This window comes from Cygnus atratus, chromosome 19 (assembly GCF_013377495.2).
Source record: "Cygnus atratus isolate AKBS03 ecotype Queensland, Australia chromosome 19, CAtr_DNAZoo_HiC_assembly, whole genome shotgun sequence".
Classification (NCBI taxonomy): Eukaryota; Metazoa; Chordata; class Aves; order Anseriformes; family Anatidae; genus Cygnus; species Cygnus atratus.
This window is the reverse complement of record NC_066380.1, coordinates 5,305,927-5,321,028: the sequence shown is the minus strand read 5'-3', so window position 1 is coordinate 5,321,028 and position 15,102 is coordinate 5,305,927. Positions and strand designations below refer to the sequence as shown.

At 54.1% G+C, this 15,102-nt stretch overlaps 1 protein-coding gene across 2 annotated transcripts; it reads right to left on the bottom strand.

Annotated features, from left to right (window-relative positions):
- Positions 1 to 991: 991 nt before the first annotated feature.
- FAM78A (family with sequence similarity 78 member A) lies at positions 992 to 13,793 on the bottom strand. 2 transcript variants are annotated; one of them, XM_050714644.1, is made up of 3 exons: positions 12,641 to 13,383; positions 4,811 to 5,141; positions 992 to 2,941 (listed from the first exon to the last, which is right to left on the bottom strand). In XM_050714644.1, the coding sequence occupies exons 1-3, from the start codon at positions 12,901 to 12,903 to the stop codon at positions 2,522 to 2,524; spliced, it is 1,014 nt and encodes a 337-aa protein (XP_050570601.1). In that variant the 5' UTR covers positions 12,904 to 13,383; the 3' UTR covers positions 992 to 2,521. The 2 variants fall into 2 exon arrangements, with proteins under 2 accessions (XP_050570601.1, XP_035411222.1); XM_035555329.2 differs by having other exon boundaries at positions 992 to 5,141; positions 12,641 to 13,793.
- Positions 13,794 to 15,102: the final 1,309 nt, after the last annotated feature.

Sequence of the window (15,102 nt, the reverse complement as noted above, 5' to 3'; positions counted from 1 at the left end):
CGAGCAGTAAAACCTCTAGAAGGGTGCGGCTTCAGCTGGAGCCTCAGCATCCGCGAGCGCACAGGCGTTGGGGATTTATTCCGGCATCACCCCGGCTCTGCTGGGTCTGGCAGCCGACGTCCTTCCCCCCCTTTTTAGCGTCTCCGTGCAGACAATAAGTGCCCCGGCGTTTTCAGGGTGTCACCCAAAGCAGCTGTGCGCTGCCTCGGATCCCCTCTCCCCCTCCTCCCTCCGAAAGTAGGACATCTAAATTTAGCCTGCTATCAACAGATGAGGCTGGAGAGTTTCCACTGTGGAAACGAATCCCACTCAGAACCTGTCCTCTCGTCTGTGCGGGCTCCATCCGTGCAAATTCCTTTCCCCGAGCCGTGCCCTCCCCTGTGCTTCACTTCCCCCCCTTCCCCTGCAGCGTTTGTGTCTGTTACACCGCCGTGTGCTGGCGTAGCCCTGCCAAGCAGGGTACGTGGCTGCTGTTCATGTTTCATGCCCACACGTACCCAGGAGTTTTGCAGGCTGGGAGCAGCTCGGCTGCTGCTGGCAGAAGCGTGCAAGAAAGGCTTTTGGGCTGGAAAGGCTGGCTACAACCTCAGAAGGGTGTAGCAGGCTCTCCTTACTCCAGGCAGGTTGCCTCTCTGCAGAAGCAGCATTTACAGCTACCACTCGTCTTCTGCTAAAGAAGCAAGCAGCAGCAGGAAGCTGAACTGTGGAAGTTCAGCTGCTGTCTGCCCCCGGAGCTGCTCCAACCACATCAGCGCCGTCCTTCCATCACAAGGCACGCGGCAGCCTGGTAATGAAAAATGCAGGATGCTGGCTGGTATTTTTAACCAGAAACCTCCTCTCTCTATCTGATGCAGCGTAAGAGCTGAAACAGAGAGAAAATGCACTCCCGGTAAACAGGCTGTTTATCAGTCTTGAAAACGTGAGCGCAGAGGTGGTGGAACTTTTCGGGTAAAAACAGCCACCACCCTAACGACACCAGGCAGACGCGTTTGAAAATTTCACTTTATTTTTTCTGTCTGTTATAAAAGCAGGGTTTTGTTTTTACATCGCCGTAAGTGTCCAGACTTGGTACATCGTGGTTTTGTTTTCACAGTATCTCTGCAAGACCAAGGACGATTCTTATTGCTGCGCCGCGAACCAGGGCAAGGATGGCCAGGAGGACGCGGTGCTTGGGCAGCCCTCGGGTGCTGCCGGGGCCAGCCTCGCTCTCTGCTGCACTGGCGGAACGGGTCTAACCCTCCCCACCACTGCTTGGTACCTTGGTTCGCTCTGCTGGGCTCCTGCCCCCGTCTGGGTGTCGGGAGCAGGAAGGTGGGGAGAGCAGGAGCGGTGCTGGGTACCGCAGGTGGGAGCGGTGAGGCTGCTGGCCCCGCTGGGCAGGGGCAGTCTCAGGTGCAGGGTACCCCATGGTGGTGCTCCGTCACCCCCCAGGGCAACCCCAGGCACCCCAGCTTGGCTGCACAAAGCTGCCCGAGCAGGAGCTCGCTTTACCTCTGCTGACTGCAGCCGCTCGGTGCAGGATGCCCTGGGTCCCCATTCTAACCAGCCCCACGAGCAGTGGTGTCTGTAGCGCCTGTCACTTCCAGCCACCATTCCTTTTATATTCAAACGATCTGTCCTCGTCAGTTTTGCAATGAAGCAGCATTGGAAAAACATCACTTTTAATCACAAAGCACGAAATCTCGAGAGAGGCAGCATCCCTTTTCTGTGCTGCGTCTGGTGGTGTGAATGGAGGTGGGGGGGGCCACGTTTCAAACTAGGCACAGGATAAAGGCATTCTTTGGGAGGGGAGAAGTCCATGCAAAGCTGACCCCAATGTGAAATTTGAGTTTTATATTTACTACTCAGCTGGGTCTATTCAGTGCAACAGGACAAACTAGCCAGGAGGTTAGCATCAAATTGCATGGATGCATCCAGTTCACCAGGTAGAGGGAGGAGGAGGAGGAACCAGATTTACTTAACGCACTGGGAGAGACTGAGTCCAACACAAAGCTAAGTGGAAAAGGACGTAGGTGTTCCCTGAATGTGATTTTTGGTGACTGAGAAGAAATCTTTCCTTGAAATTCCTTTGTGCAGCTAATTAAGACAACCGGGTCTGCTTTTTTCGACCCATGCTGACATCAGTGAGAACTGTAAGTACTCAGCACCTGGAGACAAAGTGAATACCAGACATAAATACCCCTTCTACTCCCACCCACAAGACTGCCCAGAGTGCATCTAAGCAGTAGCCAAGATGTGTGCAAGTGTTATCAGCTATTCCCCCACAGCTCCCGTTTTGTCCTCTTCTGCGTGTATTGCCTAGGAGAAAATACAGACAAGTCCCAAAGGGCTGTGCCAGTGGAGCTGTAGTTAGGATTTGAATCCGTGTAAGAAAATGGAGTTTAATAGAGACTGTGCAAGTCAAAGCCTCCCTAGCCTCATCCTTTATAGTCCCAAAGCCTAGATTTAGGCAACCTTTGGCTCATGGATTTGGGTTTGATCCAGTCCATTTGTCTGCAAGCTGCTTGTGATGCTGGACTTCCTACCGTGAAGATCTTCCTGTTGAAAGGGGAGAGGGCAGCTTGGCAGCTGAGCATCTCTGGAAGTGGTGTGAGGAGGAGGGCGGCCTGCCCTGGGCATGGGGTAAGTCGTGGGGACCCCGTATCCTTGTCTGCTGGTTTGAGACTGCCGTGGGGGGACAGATCTTCTGGGCACGCTTTCCCCAGGCAGGGGAGATATTGAACCTGTTGCCCGAGTAGATGATATGGCTTTGGAGAAGCAAGGAGGGAGAATTTCTTGTTGGTAATGTCCTGTGTGGAAGATGAAGGTAGCAATAGCAGCTTATCGGTGCCTCTCCGAGGCGAGGCCTCTCAGGAGCCCTGTCTGGACCGGCTAGGCTGGGCCAGGCTCCGATCTGGTGCGCTGAGCTCTCCTCAGTCCTAGCTCCTGAGGCCTTTTGTGACTAGGAGGAAGAAACGTTATCTTAGTGGAAAGAGCTGCAGAGGGAAGGGGAAGTGGAATTCCTCTGCCCGTGTGCTGTGCCCGTCCCCTGCCAGCTACCTCCCCTCCCCTCCTTCCTCGGGAGACGTGCCTCTGGTTATCTCTGGTTTAACAAGGACATGGTCCTTGTTAAAACCTACCGGTCCTGACTCCTGCTCCAAATGCACCTTATTTCCTGGAGGATCTACACCCCACGCTCTGCTCTTTCCCTGCCTGCACCACCTCAGGCCTTCTCCTTCACTACAGACTCCTGTGCCACAACCAGTGGGAACGGTCCCACCGGCGGTCCTGCCTGTGCCCCATTCCTAAAAGTCATGTAGATCATGAGGTCATTTGGAAGAGAATGATCTACTAACCCCAGCATGGTTTGTACTGGTAGGAAGAAGAGTTTTTCATAGGTTTGCTTATAGTGTTTGCTAGGAATAGGTGCCTGTTGGTTTCAGACGTGGCTGTTCCTGAATTCTGGCTATTGCTGGGTAGACCTGGTCAATAAGATCTGCCCTCGCTTACACCCATGCATCTCCCCAATGGCTCCAGAAAGATCCCTTTTACATCCTGCTTTTCTTACAGCACTATTGTTTGGATTTCGTGGAAATACAGGGCCGCAGCACCTCACCCGACCACCGTCTGTGCTGAGCCAGGCAGCAGCGGGCTCCTGGGCTAGCCGGGCTGAGCATCCCCCTCTCCCCTTGTGGCCATGATTCCAGCTGTGGGCCTTGCCTGTGAGATTATCCCATGTTGTAATGCCAATGGGAGACTGAGAACAGAAAGCGCAAGCGGTGCGAGCTTGCTCCCTATCCCTTCCGCAAAGCAGGAGATGGCCTAGCAGCTCCCACTCAAAAGCCATTCTACAGCAGGTTTATTTGCATTGCTTTGAAACTGGGATTACTTCCATGCTTCCTCGTTCCATGTTTTAAAACCAGGAAGATTTATTTCTCTTTTGATCACGCTTTGTGCCCTTTTCATCAGCCTGTGACACGCTGACAATCTATTCCTTGCTCCAAAACTTTTTCCCCAAAAATTCTGTAGAAAGGACATTCTGCCTGGTGATATTTTTTTGTTTGTTTTTTCAAACATAGCTTTAAGGCAAAAGTTTGGCAATGCAAAGCAAAGTCTACATAAGGCCGCATGACTTGGATTTGCAACTCAGAACCTTACAGCTTAAAAAAAAATAAATCCCTATCTTAAATAGTCAACTTTTTGCTCCAGGAACTTGTTTCATTCTCAACCAAAAAGAGAAAAAAAAAAAAAAAGACTTAAAATCCCAAATAAAATGTTCTTATTGTTCTGGGCAGTCTGGACAAGCTAATGAGGCTGAAGTTCAAACAGTAACTAAAGTAGGGAAGAAAAAAGAAAGCTCTACGGATAGACATCAGTGTTAGTTTCTTCCCTTAGGAATCCAGTGATGAGACAGACCCCAGTCAAAGGTCTCCTCTTTAGCTTTAGCACAGTGAAATCCGTCCCAATGGGAGAAGGTAGAATGGTTGCATTTGTTGAATGACTAAAAAGTGCATTTTGATTTTGCTCAGATTACACGTGTTATTATTCTAATACCTAAGTGATTGTTTTGCTTTGTTTTTGTGTTTGTTTGTTTGTTTTTTCTCCCTTCTGGTGCCGGGACGCCAGGTTCTTATTATCGGTGTTTCGGAGGTATCACCACAAGCGGTGGTCCATCCTTTGGCCTCCACATGAGTACCTGAGCATCATTGGCATTGGGTTTGACAAGGGCACTGGGTGGTATTGGCTCATTCTTGCTAAGGACCTGGGGCTGCTCTTGAGCAGAGGGCTCCTGCAGCTTGGCACGCTGCCCCAGGGGTCTGCTGGGGTTTACCTCTATGCCCAGCCTCATGCGCCATTTGATAGTCTGCAAGGTCACCATCTCGTTGGTGGCTGTGTTGGTGGCAACCAGCCAGGTGGTGAAGCTTTGATCCCGGTGAATGCTCGTGAGCTTGGCCACGTTGCTCTCGCTGACGGGCACGGCCCACGTCACGCTCGGGTAGAAGTTGTCGTTCATGCTGATGTTGAACTTGGACTCCTTCTTCGTGGGCCCCACGATGGTGCAGGTTTCCGTCGTGTTCCCATACCAGGGATAGTTCACTCCGTCTGAGTCGCTGATGGCCTGGATTTTACCGTCCAGTAGGTCTGGAAGCTCCCAACTTGACCTGCCATCATCAACAACAAGTTATGGATAATGCATTAATTAATTGATTTAGAAACACGCAGGACTTAAGGAAGGAGAGGAAGTAGTTGTGAACGCACTCCCCCTTCAGCTTTTACTGCCCTCCCTGCAGGCAGAGCAATTCCCTGCCATTAAAAGGGTGGTTGCAGATTTCCAGGACTGATGGTGAAAGTCTGACCCTGCGGGACTGCGCGCTCCTTGCAGGGTCGGGCAACAGTTGGGGACATGCCAGTGTCTGAGGGAGGCTGTAGGGGGAGGTTTCTGGGGAGCCCTGGCCCCCAAAAAGCCCAGTGCTGCAGGGATCCCCCTGCGGCTCCTTGTCTGGGGGCAGAGCTGGCAGGCTCTGGGCTAAGGGACAGGAGAGCCGGGCTAAGCTCTGGGCTAAAATCACTCTCGAGGACTCAGCATGACCATAAAGCTTCCCTGCTCATTGCTACCTCCTGCCCCAAGGGCTCCCGTTTCCCCTTTCAGCTCTGACTTTCCTTGAGCCCCGGCTGGTAAAACACTTCTTATCTTTCTGGGTGAGCCACTGGCCCTTCCCGCTGTCCGCGTGGCGCTGGCAGTGTAACCCATCCCTCTGCAGCCCTGGCAGGAGCCCGGTTCAAAGGCTGCGCACCAGGGCTGGGATGAAGTTACGGTAATCAGAGAAACAGAGGGCAGCTGGCTGTAAGGCTGCCCCAGCCCCTCACTGGTCGCCCTGCTCCGTGCTTGCAAGGCTGGCAGAAAGGTCAGACTTTCTAGCAAGAAAGTAAAGTGAGAACAGTCCTCTGTCACCTCACAGAGCTGCTACAGAACTGGGATTTTTTATTGACTTCCAATCTAATGTTTAAATGGCCAAGGAGAAGTAAATGTCTGAGATAGAAAAAGGGGTAGATATTCACAGCCTAATGGTCTGAATTTTGGGGTAGACCTGTGTGGTGCCAGGAGTTGGACTCGATGATCCTTGTGGGTCCCTTCCAACTTGGGATATTCTATGACTCTATAATTCTAATGGCACCAAAACGGCACGACCATGACCCACATCCTTGGAACGTGCCAGTAATTTGAGGACGTTTTTTTTTTAAGACCCAGGCTGGTCCAGAGGCTCAAATTCACCTGGGCCACCTCCTGCTCCTGCCAGGCCCCACAGATCCCAGCAGTCCTGCTGCTGGGGGCTGCTGCAGGGCTGGGAAAGGGGACATGGCACAACGGCTTCCCTGCTGGCATCTTCCCTTGCCCTCCTGTGGTGCTCAGGCTCCAGGCTTGGTGCTGAGATGCTGGGTTTTGGGAGGGAGATGGAGGGGCTGCGTCGGAGCCCACCAGGGTGCCTGTCATGGCCTTCACCCAGAGCACGGCGTTGTGGCTTAAAATAGCCTTGGTTGGAGCTGGGCGAGGGACAGGGAAAGTGTATTGCTCCCCTGGTCTGTGTAGGGTGGCATGGGATGAGCTGCTCCTCTCCACCAGCTGACACTAATGTGGCCATCTCGGAGGCTGATTGTTAATTAGTTGATGACCGTGAAGTGCCTGTGTGTTTGTAATCACTGGCTCGTTCGCTAGTCAGCTCTATGCATCTGGCTGTAGCTGGAAGACACCTTGCAGGATTTATTTCATTGATTTTTTCATGGGAGCGTGGGTCCCTGCAAAAGTCTCCTGTGGATGCCAGGGTGAGCGTTGGGCCGAGGCTGCAGTGGGCACTGTGCTGAGGGCTGCGAGCAGGGCTGGGATGTGAGGATGAAGGATGCACAGCTGCGGGATGTGAGGCTGCAGGATCGGAGCTGTGGGATCAGAGCTGCCCACTACGGCACCGGGCTGCTGCAGCCTTCTGCGCCCGAGCCTGCAGCCAGCAGGCAGAGGGAGTCCTTTCCCTGGAAGAAAATGCGTATTCAAAGCAGCCAGAAGGAGATCCCCGAGCTGCCCTGCCAGGAGCCCTGCTCCAGCCGGGGGATGCTCACAGGCTCCCCTCCAAACCAGAGCTGTCCGGGCTCGCTGCACCCCTCTGCAGAGGGAAGAGCTGGTGGGGCTCTGGATGGACTCGGCTGTCCTGGGAAAGATGAACCGGAGGGCATCGGCCACCGAGCTGGTCCCTCACCCCTGAAACGCTTCAGCGGCTCTTTCTCTGCTTTCAGCAGACCTTTTAGGGTTACTTTCCAAAGGCCTGGTTCTCAGCTTGACTGCAGCCCAGGGATGAGATGTGACAATTTCCTGGAGGCTCACGTAAGTGACAGATGCGGTGTGAAGGTGCGGAGATGGAGGCTGCGTGGATGTGGCAGTGCCAAACGGGCTGTGAGGGGCTGATCCCAGCTGGCCCCGGTCTGGGGCTGGTGGGCGAAGGAAGGGCAGGACAACCGCTCGAGGCTGCTTTAAAAGCTGGGGATCCTCTGGGAGCTTCCTGGCTCCATCTTCAGCCCCCATGGGCACATCCAGGCTGCAGGCCCTGCTCAGGGTTCAAGCAGGAACAAGGAGGGGGAGCAGGGCCGGGCTGGGCTCAGCGGGTAGGGGCAGGAGGTTGCTTGCAGAATCTACACAGTCCAGCCTCAGGCGAAACCTCCCCACCAGCACCAGAGGCTGTGCTCAGCGTGGCCTCAGAGCGTGCTCTGCTTCAGACACGGTGTGGGCAGGGACCGTGGGCAGGGACCGGGAGGAGGAAGCCGGCCTGCCTTTCTTTGAGGAGTGCTCTGGGCCTAATTTGAGCGACTGCGGTTAACCCGGAGGTTTCAAAGCCATTGCACTTATGTGCAGTGCTTAGTAACAAGAAAAGAAAGAAGTGAGGCCTTGTGATGATCCCATGACTGGACCAAAAGGAGAGGCTGCACGAGGGTTGCTGGTGGCTGCCCCTTGCCTGCCAGCCGCAGCAGTAGCCTTCCCTTGCAGGGTTCGTCTGTGTTAAGTAATGTGCCAGTGGCCGGCCTCTGGCTGGCTTTGGGCAGAACGCTATGGAAGGATCTCTGGCTGCATCAGCATCTTTCTGTGATGTTGTTGAGCCAAGGAAAGGCCAGAAAGTGCCCAGTAAACACTTTGCTGACAATAGCAGGGAGCAGGCATGAAAAGGCACCCACCTATCTGGTTTCATCGGCTCACTAGGGCTGAGCAGCTCCAAAAGCGTTAGATTCCAGCTTCTGATAGTGACAAGCTTGTTCCTGCCGCTCTGAAACCTTCAGTCAGCATGAGCATCACCAGAAGCCACAGCATCTCCCCCCTGACAAGTGTCCTCTTGCTACCAGGAGGAGGACCTTTGAGCTACTTCTCATGGCCCAACAGCAGCCCTGCTGCTGATAGCCATGCTGCTTTAGGCAGCTTTACTCCCCTGCTTCTCATTCTATTACATTTCTTCCTATTCTGCTACGAGAAACCAAGCCCCTAGCACATGCTGGGGGGGGCAGTGTCCTGTGCAGTGACAGCAGCCCCAGGCACAGCAGCCTCTGGCTCCATGTGTCCAGCAGCGTGATGTGGGTGCAGCGAGCTAACCCTTCCAGGCAGGCATCAGGCACTCGTGCAGCCTCAGCCCCTGCTCCTCAAAGCCAGCTCCTGATCAGTCACGGGGCAGATGGACTTGTAGAACCTCGTGCTTTCCCACGCCCTTCCTCTCCAACAGCTCCCTAACTTAAAAAGCCCTCCTTGGATGCAGCCCTTGCTCGGCACAGACAGAGCCATCGCTCCCCTGACCCCTGCCTTCCTGCGCTGGGGCTGGTGACTGGCTGAAAGGAGGAAAACCTGATATTCAGAGCTGCTTAATTTGAACTTGTCCTTTACAGTGTCTCTCTCACCTACTCTGGCACGTCAAGCAATTCCAGCCAGGGTTACAGCGGAGAACAGGAAAGAAATTTTAGATGTGGTCGCAGTCTCATCAGCCTGTCCTCCAGCCATGTGCCTCCCGAACCGGGATGCAGGTAGTAAAACTCCAGAGACCCGACACTAAGCGACCGGGAGGGATTGCTGCTGGTTTAGCTGAGCGGGCTCATGTCAGCGCTGGACAACCTCTTTAGATGGGGTTAGAGCCACAGGCCACATAAGGGCAGCAAAGCCTTTCCCTCAGCCCCCCTGGAGGGGCAGCTACAGTGAATTGTCCTCAGCTGGGCAATGCAACCAATTTTTAGCTTATTTTTTTTATGAATCCGATTTTGGCTGTTTTCCCTTCCGAGGACCGGGGGTCTATTTTCTTGACAAGTCGCTTTCTCGAGTTCATTGTCTCTCTGCTGCAGGGCACGGAAGATTTAATCTCGCAGGAGAGAGATGCCCGTCAAGGTACAGCGACGATGCGGCGCTGCCGAGCTGTCCTGGTGAGTCTGCCGGGGGAGCAAATCTACCTGAAACTTCCCAAGATTCTCAGCTGATCACATTCAAACTGATTTATTTCTCGCTCTGTTTTGCATATCACCATCTGTGCTGCTCCTCGCACGTCTCCATGGAGATGAAGAAGCACGACTGAGTGATGCCGTCCCCAACGCTGACGCGGGTCCCACCACATCCACGGGTGCCCAGGAGATGCTGCCCGGAGCCGGGTCCTGCTGGTCCTGTGCAGGCTGGACCTCTGCGGCCTGATCCTGATGCTCCGTGTTGCGTGTCCCTGGGGGAGGAAGCTGCTGCTCAGGGTAAAACCCTGCTTGGGGTGAGCAGTAACGGCAGCACTGGGACTTGGGGGTTTTCCCCAGTTCTGCATTGAGAGAGGTCAGAGAGCGCTTCCACTTCCTCCTGCCAAGGGTGCTCGTGTTCCTGCCAGCTTATGCTGACTTACAAGCAAAATAACCCCAGCATTTTTGTGTGAGCTGAGCTTTAGTTATTTTCCTCTCCTTCCATTTAAAAACGCTGCATTTAGCCAAAAAATTGTCAGTGCTGCTTTAAACGCGTGTCGAAATTATCCCCTCTGTATCTAACATCCGTATATGAGTCTTATGCACAGCTCCATCTGCTCCAGTATTTCTCAGCTGTTTCTGTCCTCAGCGTGAGGGCAGCTTGTGCACAGCCACAAACTGCAGCGGGCAGGAGTGAAAAACGAATCCAAACCCTGCTGTAAGTATCGGTGCCCAGGTTGACCAACTGATGGCATTTATTTGGAGTTTTCTGTTTACCCCAGTGATTTAAAAAATCATAAAAAAAAATAATAAAGGTTGTTCCAGTGGTGTCTCTTCATCATGGTGAGTTGGGACAAGCAGTCTGTTGGCATAAATCGATGCAGCTCCATGGAGGTCAGTGGAATTATGTGGACTTGCATCAGTTGAAGGCCCACTCTTTCAGACAGGTTTGTGTCCTGTCCCTGGCTCTATAGAGGTCTCCCAAGAGTATGTTTCGATGGCATTGAAAGAGGCCTTTCTTCCCAATCACCTTTATTTATAGCTTTCTGATGGTGACACATGTAAAGAAGCAGGGTGGAGGAGCAGACCAATCCTGAATTGTGGCTGGGCAGCTCTTCTGTATCAGCGAAATGTGCCTGAACCTCCCAGGGAGGAATCTTTCTGCTTCCATGACTTTCTGGATAATGGCTCTCCTACACATCCGCAGTGTTTAATTCTGACTACCTGTTTACAGCTTTTAGCTGAAACTTTTGTCTATAGCTCTCAAAGCATTCCGGCAAGGGAAGACTGTACCAAATCCTCCCTTAAAAACAGGGAAACTTGGGTGCAGAGAAGTAAAGCAACATGTCTGGGGTTGCAATCCACAGCAGCACTGTCTAAATAGCTCTCTGCCCTGCCCTCCTTATTCCAGTGGATGCGAGCTGTATTTACACACACCGGACTTTTCTGTTTTCCTTGCAGCTGCTTGCTGAAGGCAGGATTTCTAAATGAGCCTGAGAATTACACATGCAAATCCTGAAGGCCTGGAATTGGGAACATCTGAGCAACAAATTGTCCTTGCTGAAGATGGTTTTGGAGCCAAAAAGCCTACAGATCTCAGGCCTGTTGTAAGTACTTCTAGCATCAAGGTAAGCTCCTCTGCTCCCTTACTGCTCCTGCTTTTGCCAGGTGCTGGAGTGTGCGTCTCGAGGCACTTTCTGCTTGAGCAGGGAGAGGACATGGGGATGGGGTGGGAACAGTCTGTCGCTTACGGCTGCTCCTTGGCGTGCCCTTCCCCACGGCCTGCATCTTCCAACACGCATCTGCTCCGTGTCTGAGCTGCTGAACCTGTGCCTGCATCTGGGCTTGCAGGCAGAAGGCAGGCGAGGGCTGGGATGCGCACACAGAGCAGATGCTCAGGCCTCCAGGAAAGCACTGCACCATGTCCGAGTTTGCCCTGCTCTCTAGCCCTCTTCTGCATTCCCACCCTCTCTGAGCCCTCCCCATTCACCTATTTTTTATGTGAACGACTAGTGAGCGGCCGAGCCAGCATCCCCCTCCCGCAGAGCCCTCGGGATTAGCAGCCGGGAGGGCTGCTTAAACCCGGCCTCTGCACCCTTCCTCCGTGCTCCCGGAGGCTGGGCAGCACCGAGGCCTCCAGCCAGCGACCCCACTGCGGGCACGGGGCTGTGGGGCCGGGCAGGTCCCTGCTGCACCCGCAGCCTGCCTGGCACCGTGAGCTGCAGAATCGCTGCTCTGTGCAGGCATTCAGTGAGCGGCTGCTGCTGCTGCTGGTGTAACCGTGGGCCAAAGCCTGCAAGGACGGTTGGTGAGCAAACCGGCGGGGGTGCAGTACCGGGGGCAGAGGACTCCTCGCAGCAGGGAGGTGACATTTTGACTCATTCTTGCCTCACTATGACTGTCTGACCAGCAACACGGGGCTTTTGGAGTGCAAACGGCCCCTAGATTCCTCCTACCTTACATATACGTGTACATTCCCGCTCTTACATTATCCAAAATGAAGCTATTTTAAAATTTTTACCCTACTCCAAGGTGATGCAAAGGGTTAAATCAACAGGGGGTTAAATCCTTCTTGCTCTCTCCCTGCGGGCTGCCTGCTGCTGGGAGCAAAGCGAGCAGGATTCCTCCTGCGCTGTCAACCTGCGCTGCCAGAGCTGGGGGCTGTGGCGCTGGCCGCTGATGGCACACTGCAGCAGCAGCACGGAGTGCCACAAGTGTCAGCCTCCGGGCTTCCCCGGGGCTCGTCAATGCGCAGTTTTAGCCGGGGAGGGATGCAGAGGAGAGGAGCCGGCGCTCAGGGGCCCCCCTCGTGCCAAGGGTGTTTCAGAGCAGGGGTGCCCTTCGCAGGATTGAGGGAGACCTGGGATCGCAGACCTGGGATTGCAGCCCCCCGCTGCTGCTCAAAAGCTTTTGGGAAATATGGTACTGCTCTGGGTCGCCAACAGAGCACGTTTTGGGGTTAGCATTTGACTACATTGCCATTAAAAGAGAAGGACACCCACTGCTTTAAAAGGTGCAGGCACAAGCTCTCCTAATTTATTTTTTTTTAGCATAGGAGAAAGTCCTGTTAAGTTTCAGAAGAGCTGGCTTTTAATATCAAACCAACTGGGTTATTGACTTTGGCTTAATCCAGCGCTCCCCAGCCAGGCCGTGGCTCTCCTGCTCTTCCTTCCCGCTAGGCAAATGCCCCCGCACGCGCTCTGGAAATACTTACATGCCCTGTTCCCCATAGTGATTGTAAAATTCCATGTGGCTGCACGCCTGGATCCAGCCCACGATCCAGGTCTCCTTCTTGGGGATGGGGGGCACCAACACTTGCGCAGAGGCTCGGAAGTGAGGGGTCCGGTAGCGCAGGACCACGCTGGAGGACTCGTCGATGCTGGTGGGAATGGGATCGATGGAGGCTTTGACTTCAATCACTGAAATACTTTCCCGGAAAACTTTGGATTTGCAGCTAATACTCTGAATACAGCCCATGGCATACCCTGAATACAGTCCAACGCAGCTCCTAGGGTACTCCAGCAATCCTGGGGAATATTAGGCATTGAAATTATCTGGTGCTAGATCAATTACAGATCTTCTTGGTTTGTAATCTCAGAACCGATATCCATAGGATAGACAATTCATCATGTAAAGCCTTAATTTGAGTATCTGTCTTACAAGCACTGCTCCTATTTTGAGGTTAGCTGCACTTCAGAAGCAAAAGGGCCTTTAATATTTTTTTCTCCCTTTTAATGACCCTTTAAATCTTTCACTCAAACAGTCTTTGGGTTAAAAAAGAAAAAAGAAAAGTCTCTCGAGTTCAATAAATAACGGTGTTGTTCTTAGATGGTATATTTAGTCCTTCCTTTTCTCAGATGCGGTCTGTCATTCCCCGTCAGACATAGGACTGGCCGGTATTTCCCTTTATTCTTTGGATGAAAAGCAGAATGTTGATAGACACATCTATATAAATAATGAAATAGTTTTTAGCCCCAGCTTGTCACAACCGGTGTGGATTTCCACTTCCTGACTTGCAGTTGTTCACAACTTCCTTTCGCACAAAATTACAATAATAACAGAAAAAAAAAAAAAAGCGACGGGTGGAAAATGCAAAAAAAAAAAAAAAAAAAAAAAAGAAAGTAGCCCGATCTCCGATTTTGGAGGCTCCTCCGCCAGCGCTGTCAGGGCTTCGGGTCGGCTTTTTTTCCTCTCCTTTTTTTTTTTTTTTTTTTTTTTTTTGGTTAATTCCTTCCCCCTTAGAAATAGCCGGCACCATAAATCCCGGCGGCGCTCGGCGGGGCTGTGCGGCGGGGCAGGAGGCGGCGGCGAGCCCCCCCCGCTGCCCCCGCCCTGGGGCCGCTCAGCGCTGCACAATCGCCTCCCGTGACATCCCGGGGGGGGGTCCGGCCTTCCTCCTCCTCCTCCTCCTCCTCCTCCTCCCGGGCGAGCGGCGTCCGCAGGGGTGTCCGACCTTCCTCCTCCTCCTCCTCCTCCTGCTGCTGCTGCTGCTGCGGGCTCAGCCTGCGGGGCTCAGGGGCTGCCGCCGGGGCTGCCCCGCACACGGGGGGGTGCTGCGGGCCGGGGGCGCCCCCCCAGCATCCCGCCGAGCCCCGCCGGGCTCACCGCTGCGGGGGCGAGGAGCGCCGGGAGAGGGGCGGGTGGCTGGGGAGGGGTAAGGGGGGGGGGGAGGCTCCTCGGCGATGGATTTTTTTTTTTTCTCTTCTCCTTCGCCTTCTCCGCTGTGTACCCGGGGGGGGGTGAGAGGAGCAGGATCGGTGCCTCCGCCTCTTGGCTGCCGCAAGCTTCCTCTCATCAGCACCGCGCTCATGCAGCCGGGGACGGCGCCGGGTTGCGGCGGAGCAGGGGGGAGCGGGGGGGGGGATGCTCCCCCTGCACCGGCAGCACCGGAGGCATCGCGGCCGGGTCAAACTTTGCCGCAAGTCGCCCCCTGCCCCGCCTGGCCCCCGCTGGCCCCGCCGCCGCCCCCCCCGGGCATCCGCGCCCCGCGGCGCCGCCGCCGCCCCGGCGAGCAGCAGGACAGCGGCCGGACCCCCCTGCCCCTGCCGGCCGCCCTCCGCCGCTCCCTCCCTCCCATCCCTCCCCCTGGGTTTCTCTTTTAAACTGCAGCTGTTGGAGCTAGCCCTCCTTTGCAGAGCAGCATTTCCTCCCACGCCTCCGCGGCTTGTGGGTAATGTAGTTTCTTTGGAGATAAGGGCTCCCTCCTGCTCTCCGTCTCCCCTTCTTTCTCCCCTTCTTTCTCTCCTCTCTCTCCTTCTCCCCTTCTTTCTTTCCTTCTCTCTCTTCTTCTCTCCTTCTGCCCTTCTTTCTCTCCTTCTCTCTTTCCGTCTCTCTCCTCTCTTCTTTCTCTCCTTCTCTCTTTCTTTCTCTCCTCCCCTCCTTCTTTCCTCTTTTTCTTTTCCTCCTTCTCTCTTTTTCCCTCTCCTTCCCTCTCACTTAAATGCCATGTATTTTCTCTTGGTTTTGCAGATGGAGGTTTTTCTCCCCTGGCTGGAGCTTGGCTGATAGGTTCAGTGCAGGGGCAGTCTCCTTATTTGCAAAACCTGCAGCCCAGGGCTGGATGAGTTGCGATTCCAGCAACCAGAAAAACTCTCGGTAGCAGCAAAGGGACAGAGGAGCGGGTGCTGAGAGGTGTCTGAGGCAGCAGTGGCCTGTGGGGAAGTTGTAAACCTCTGG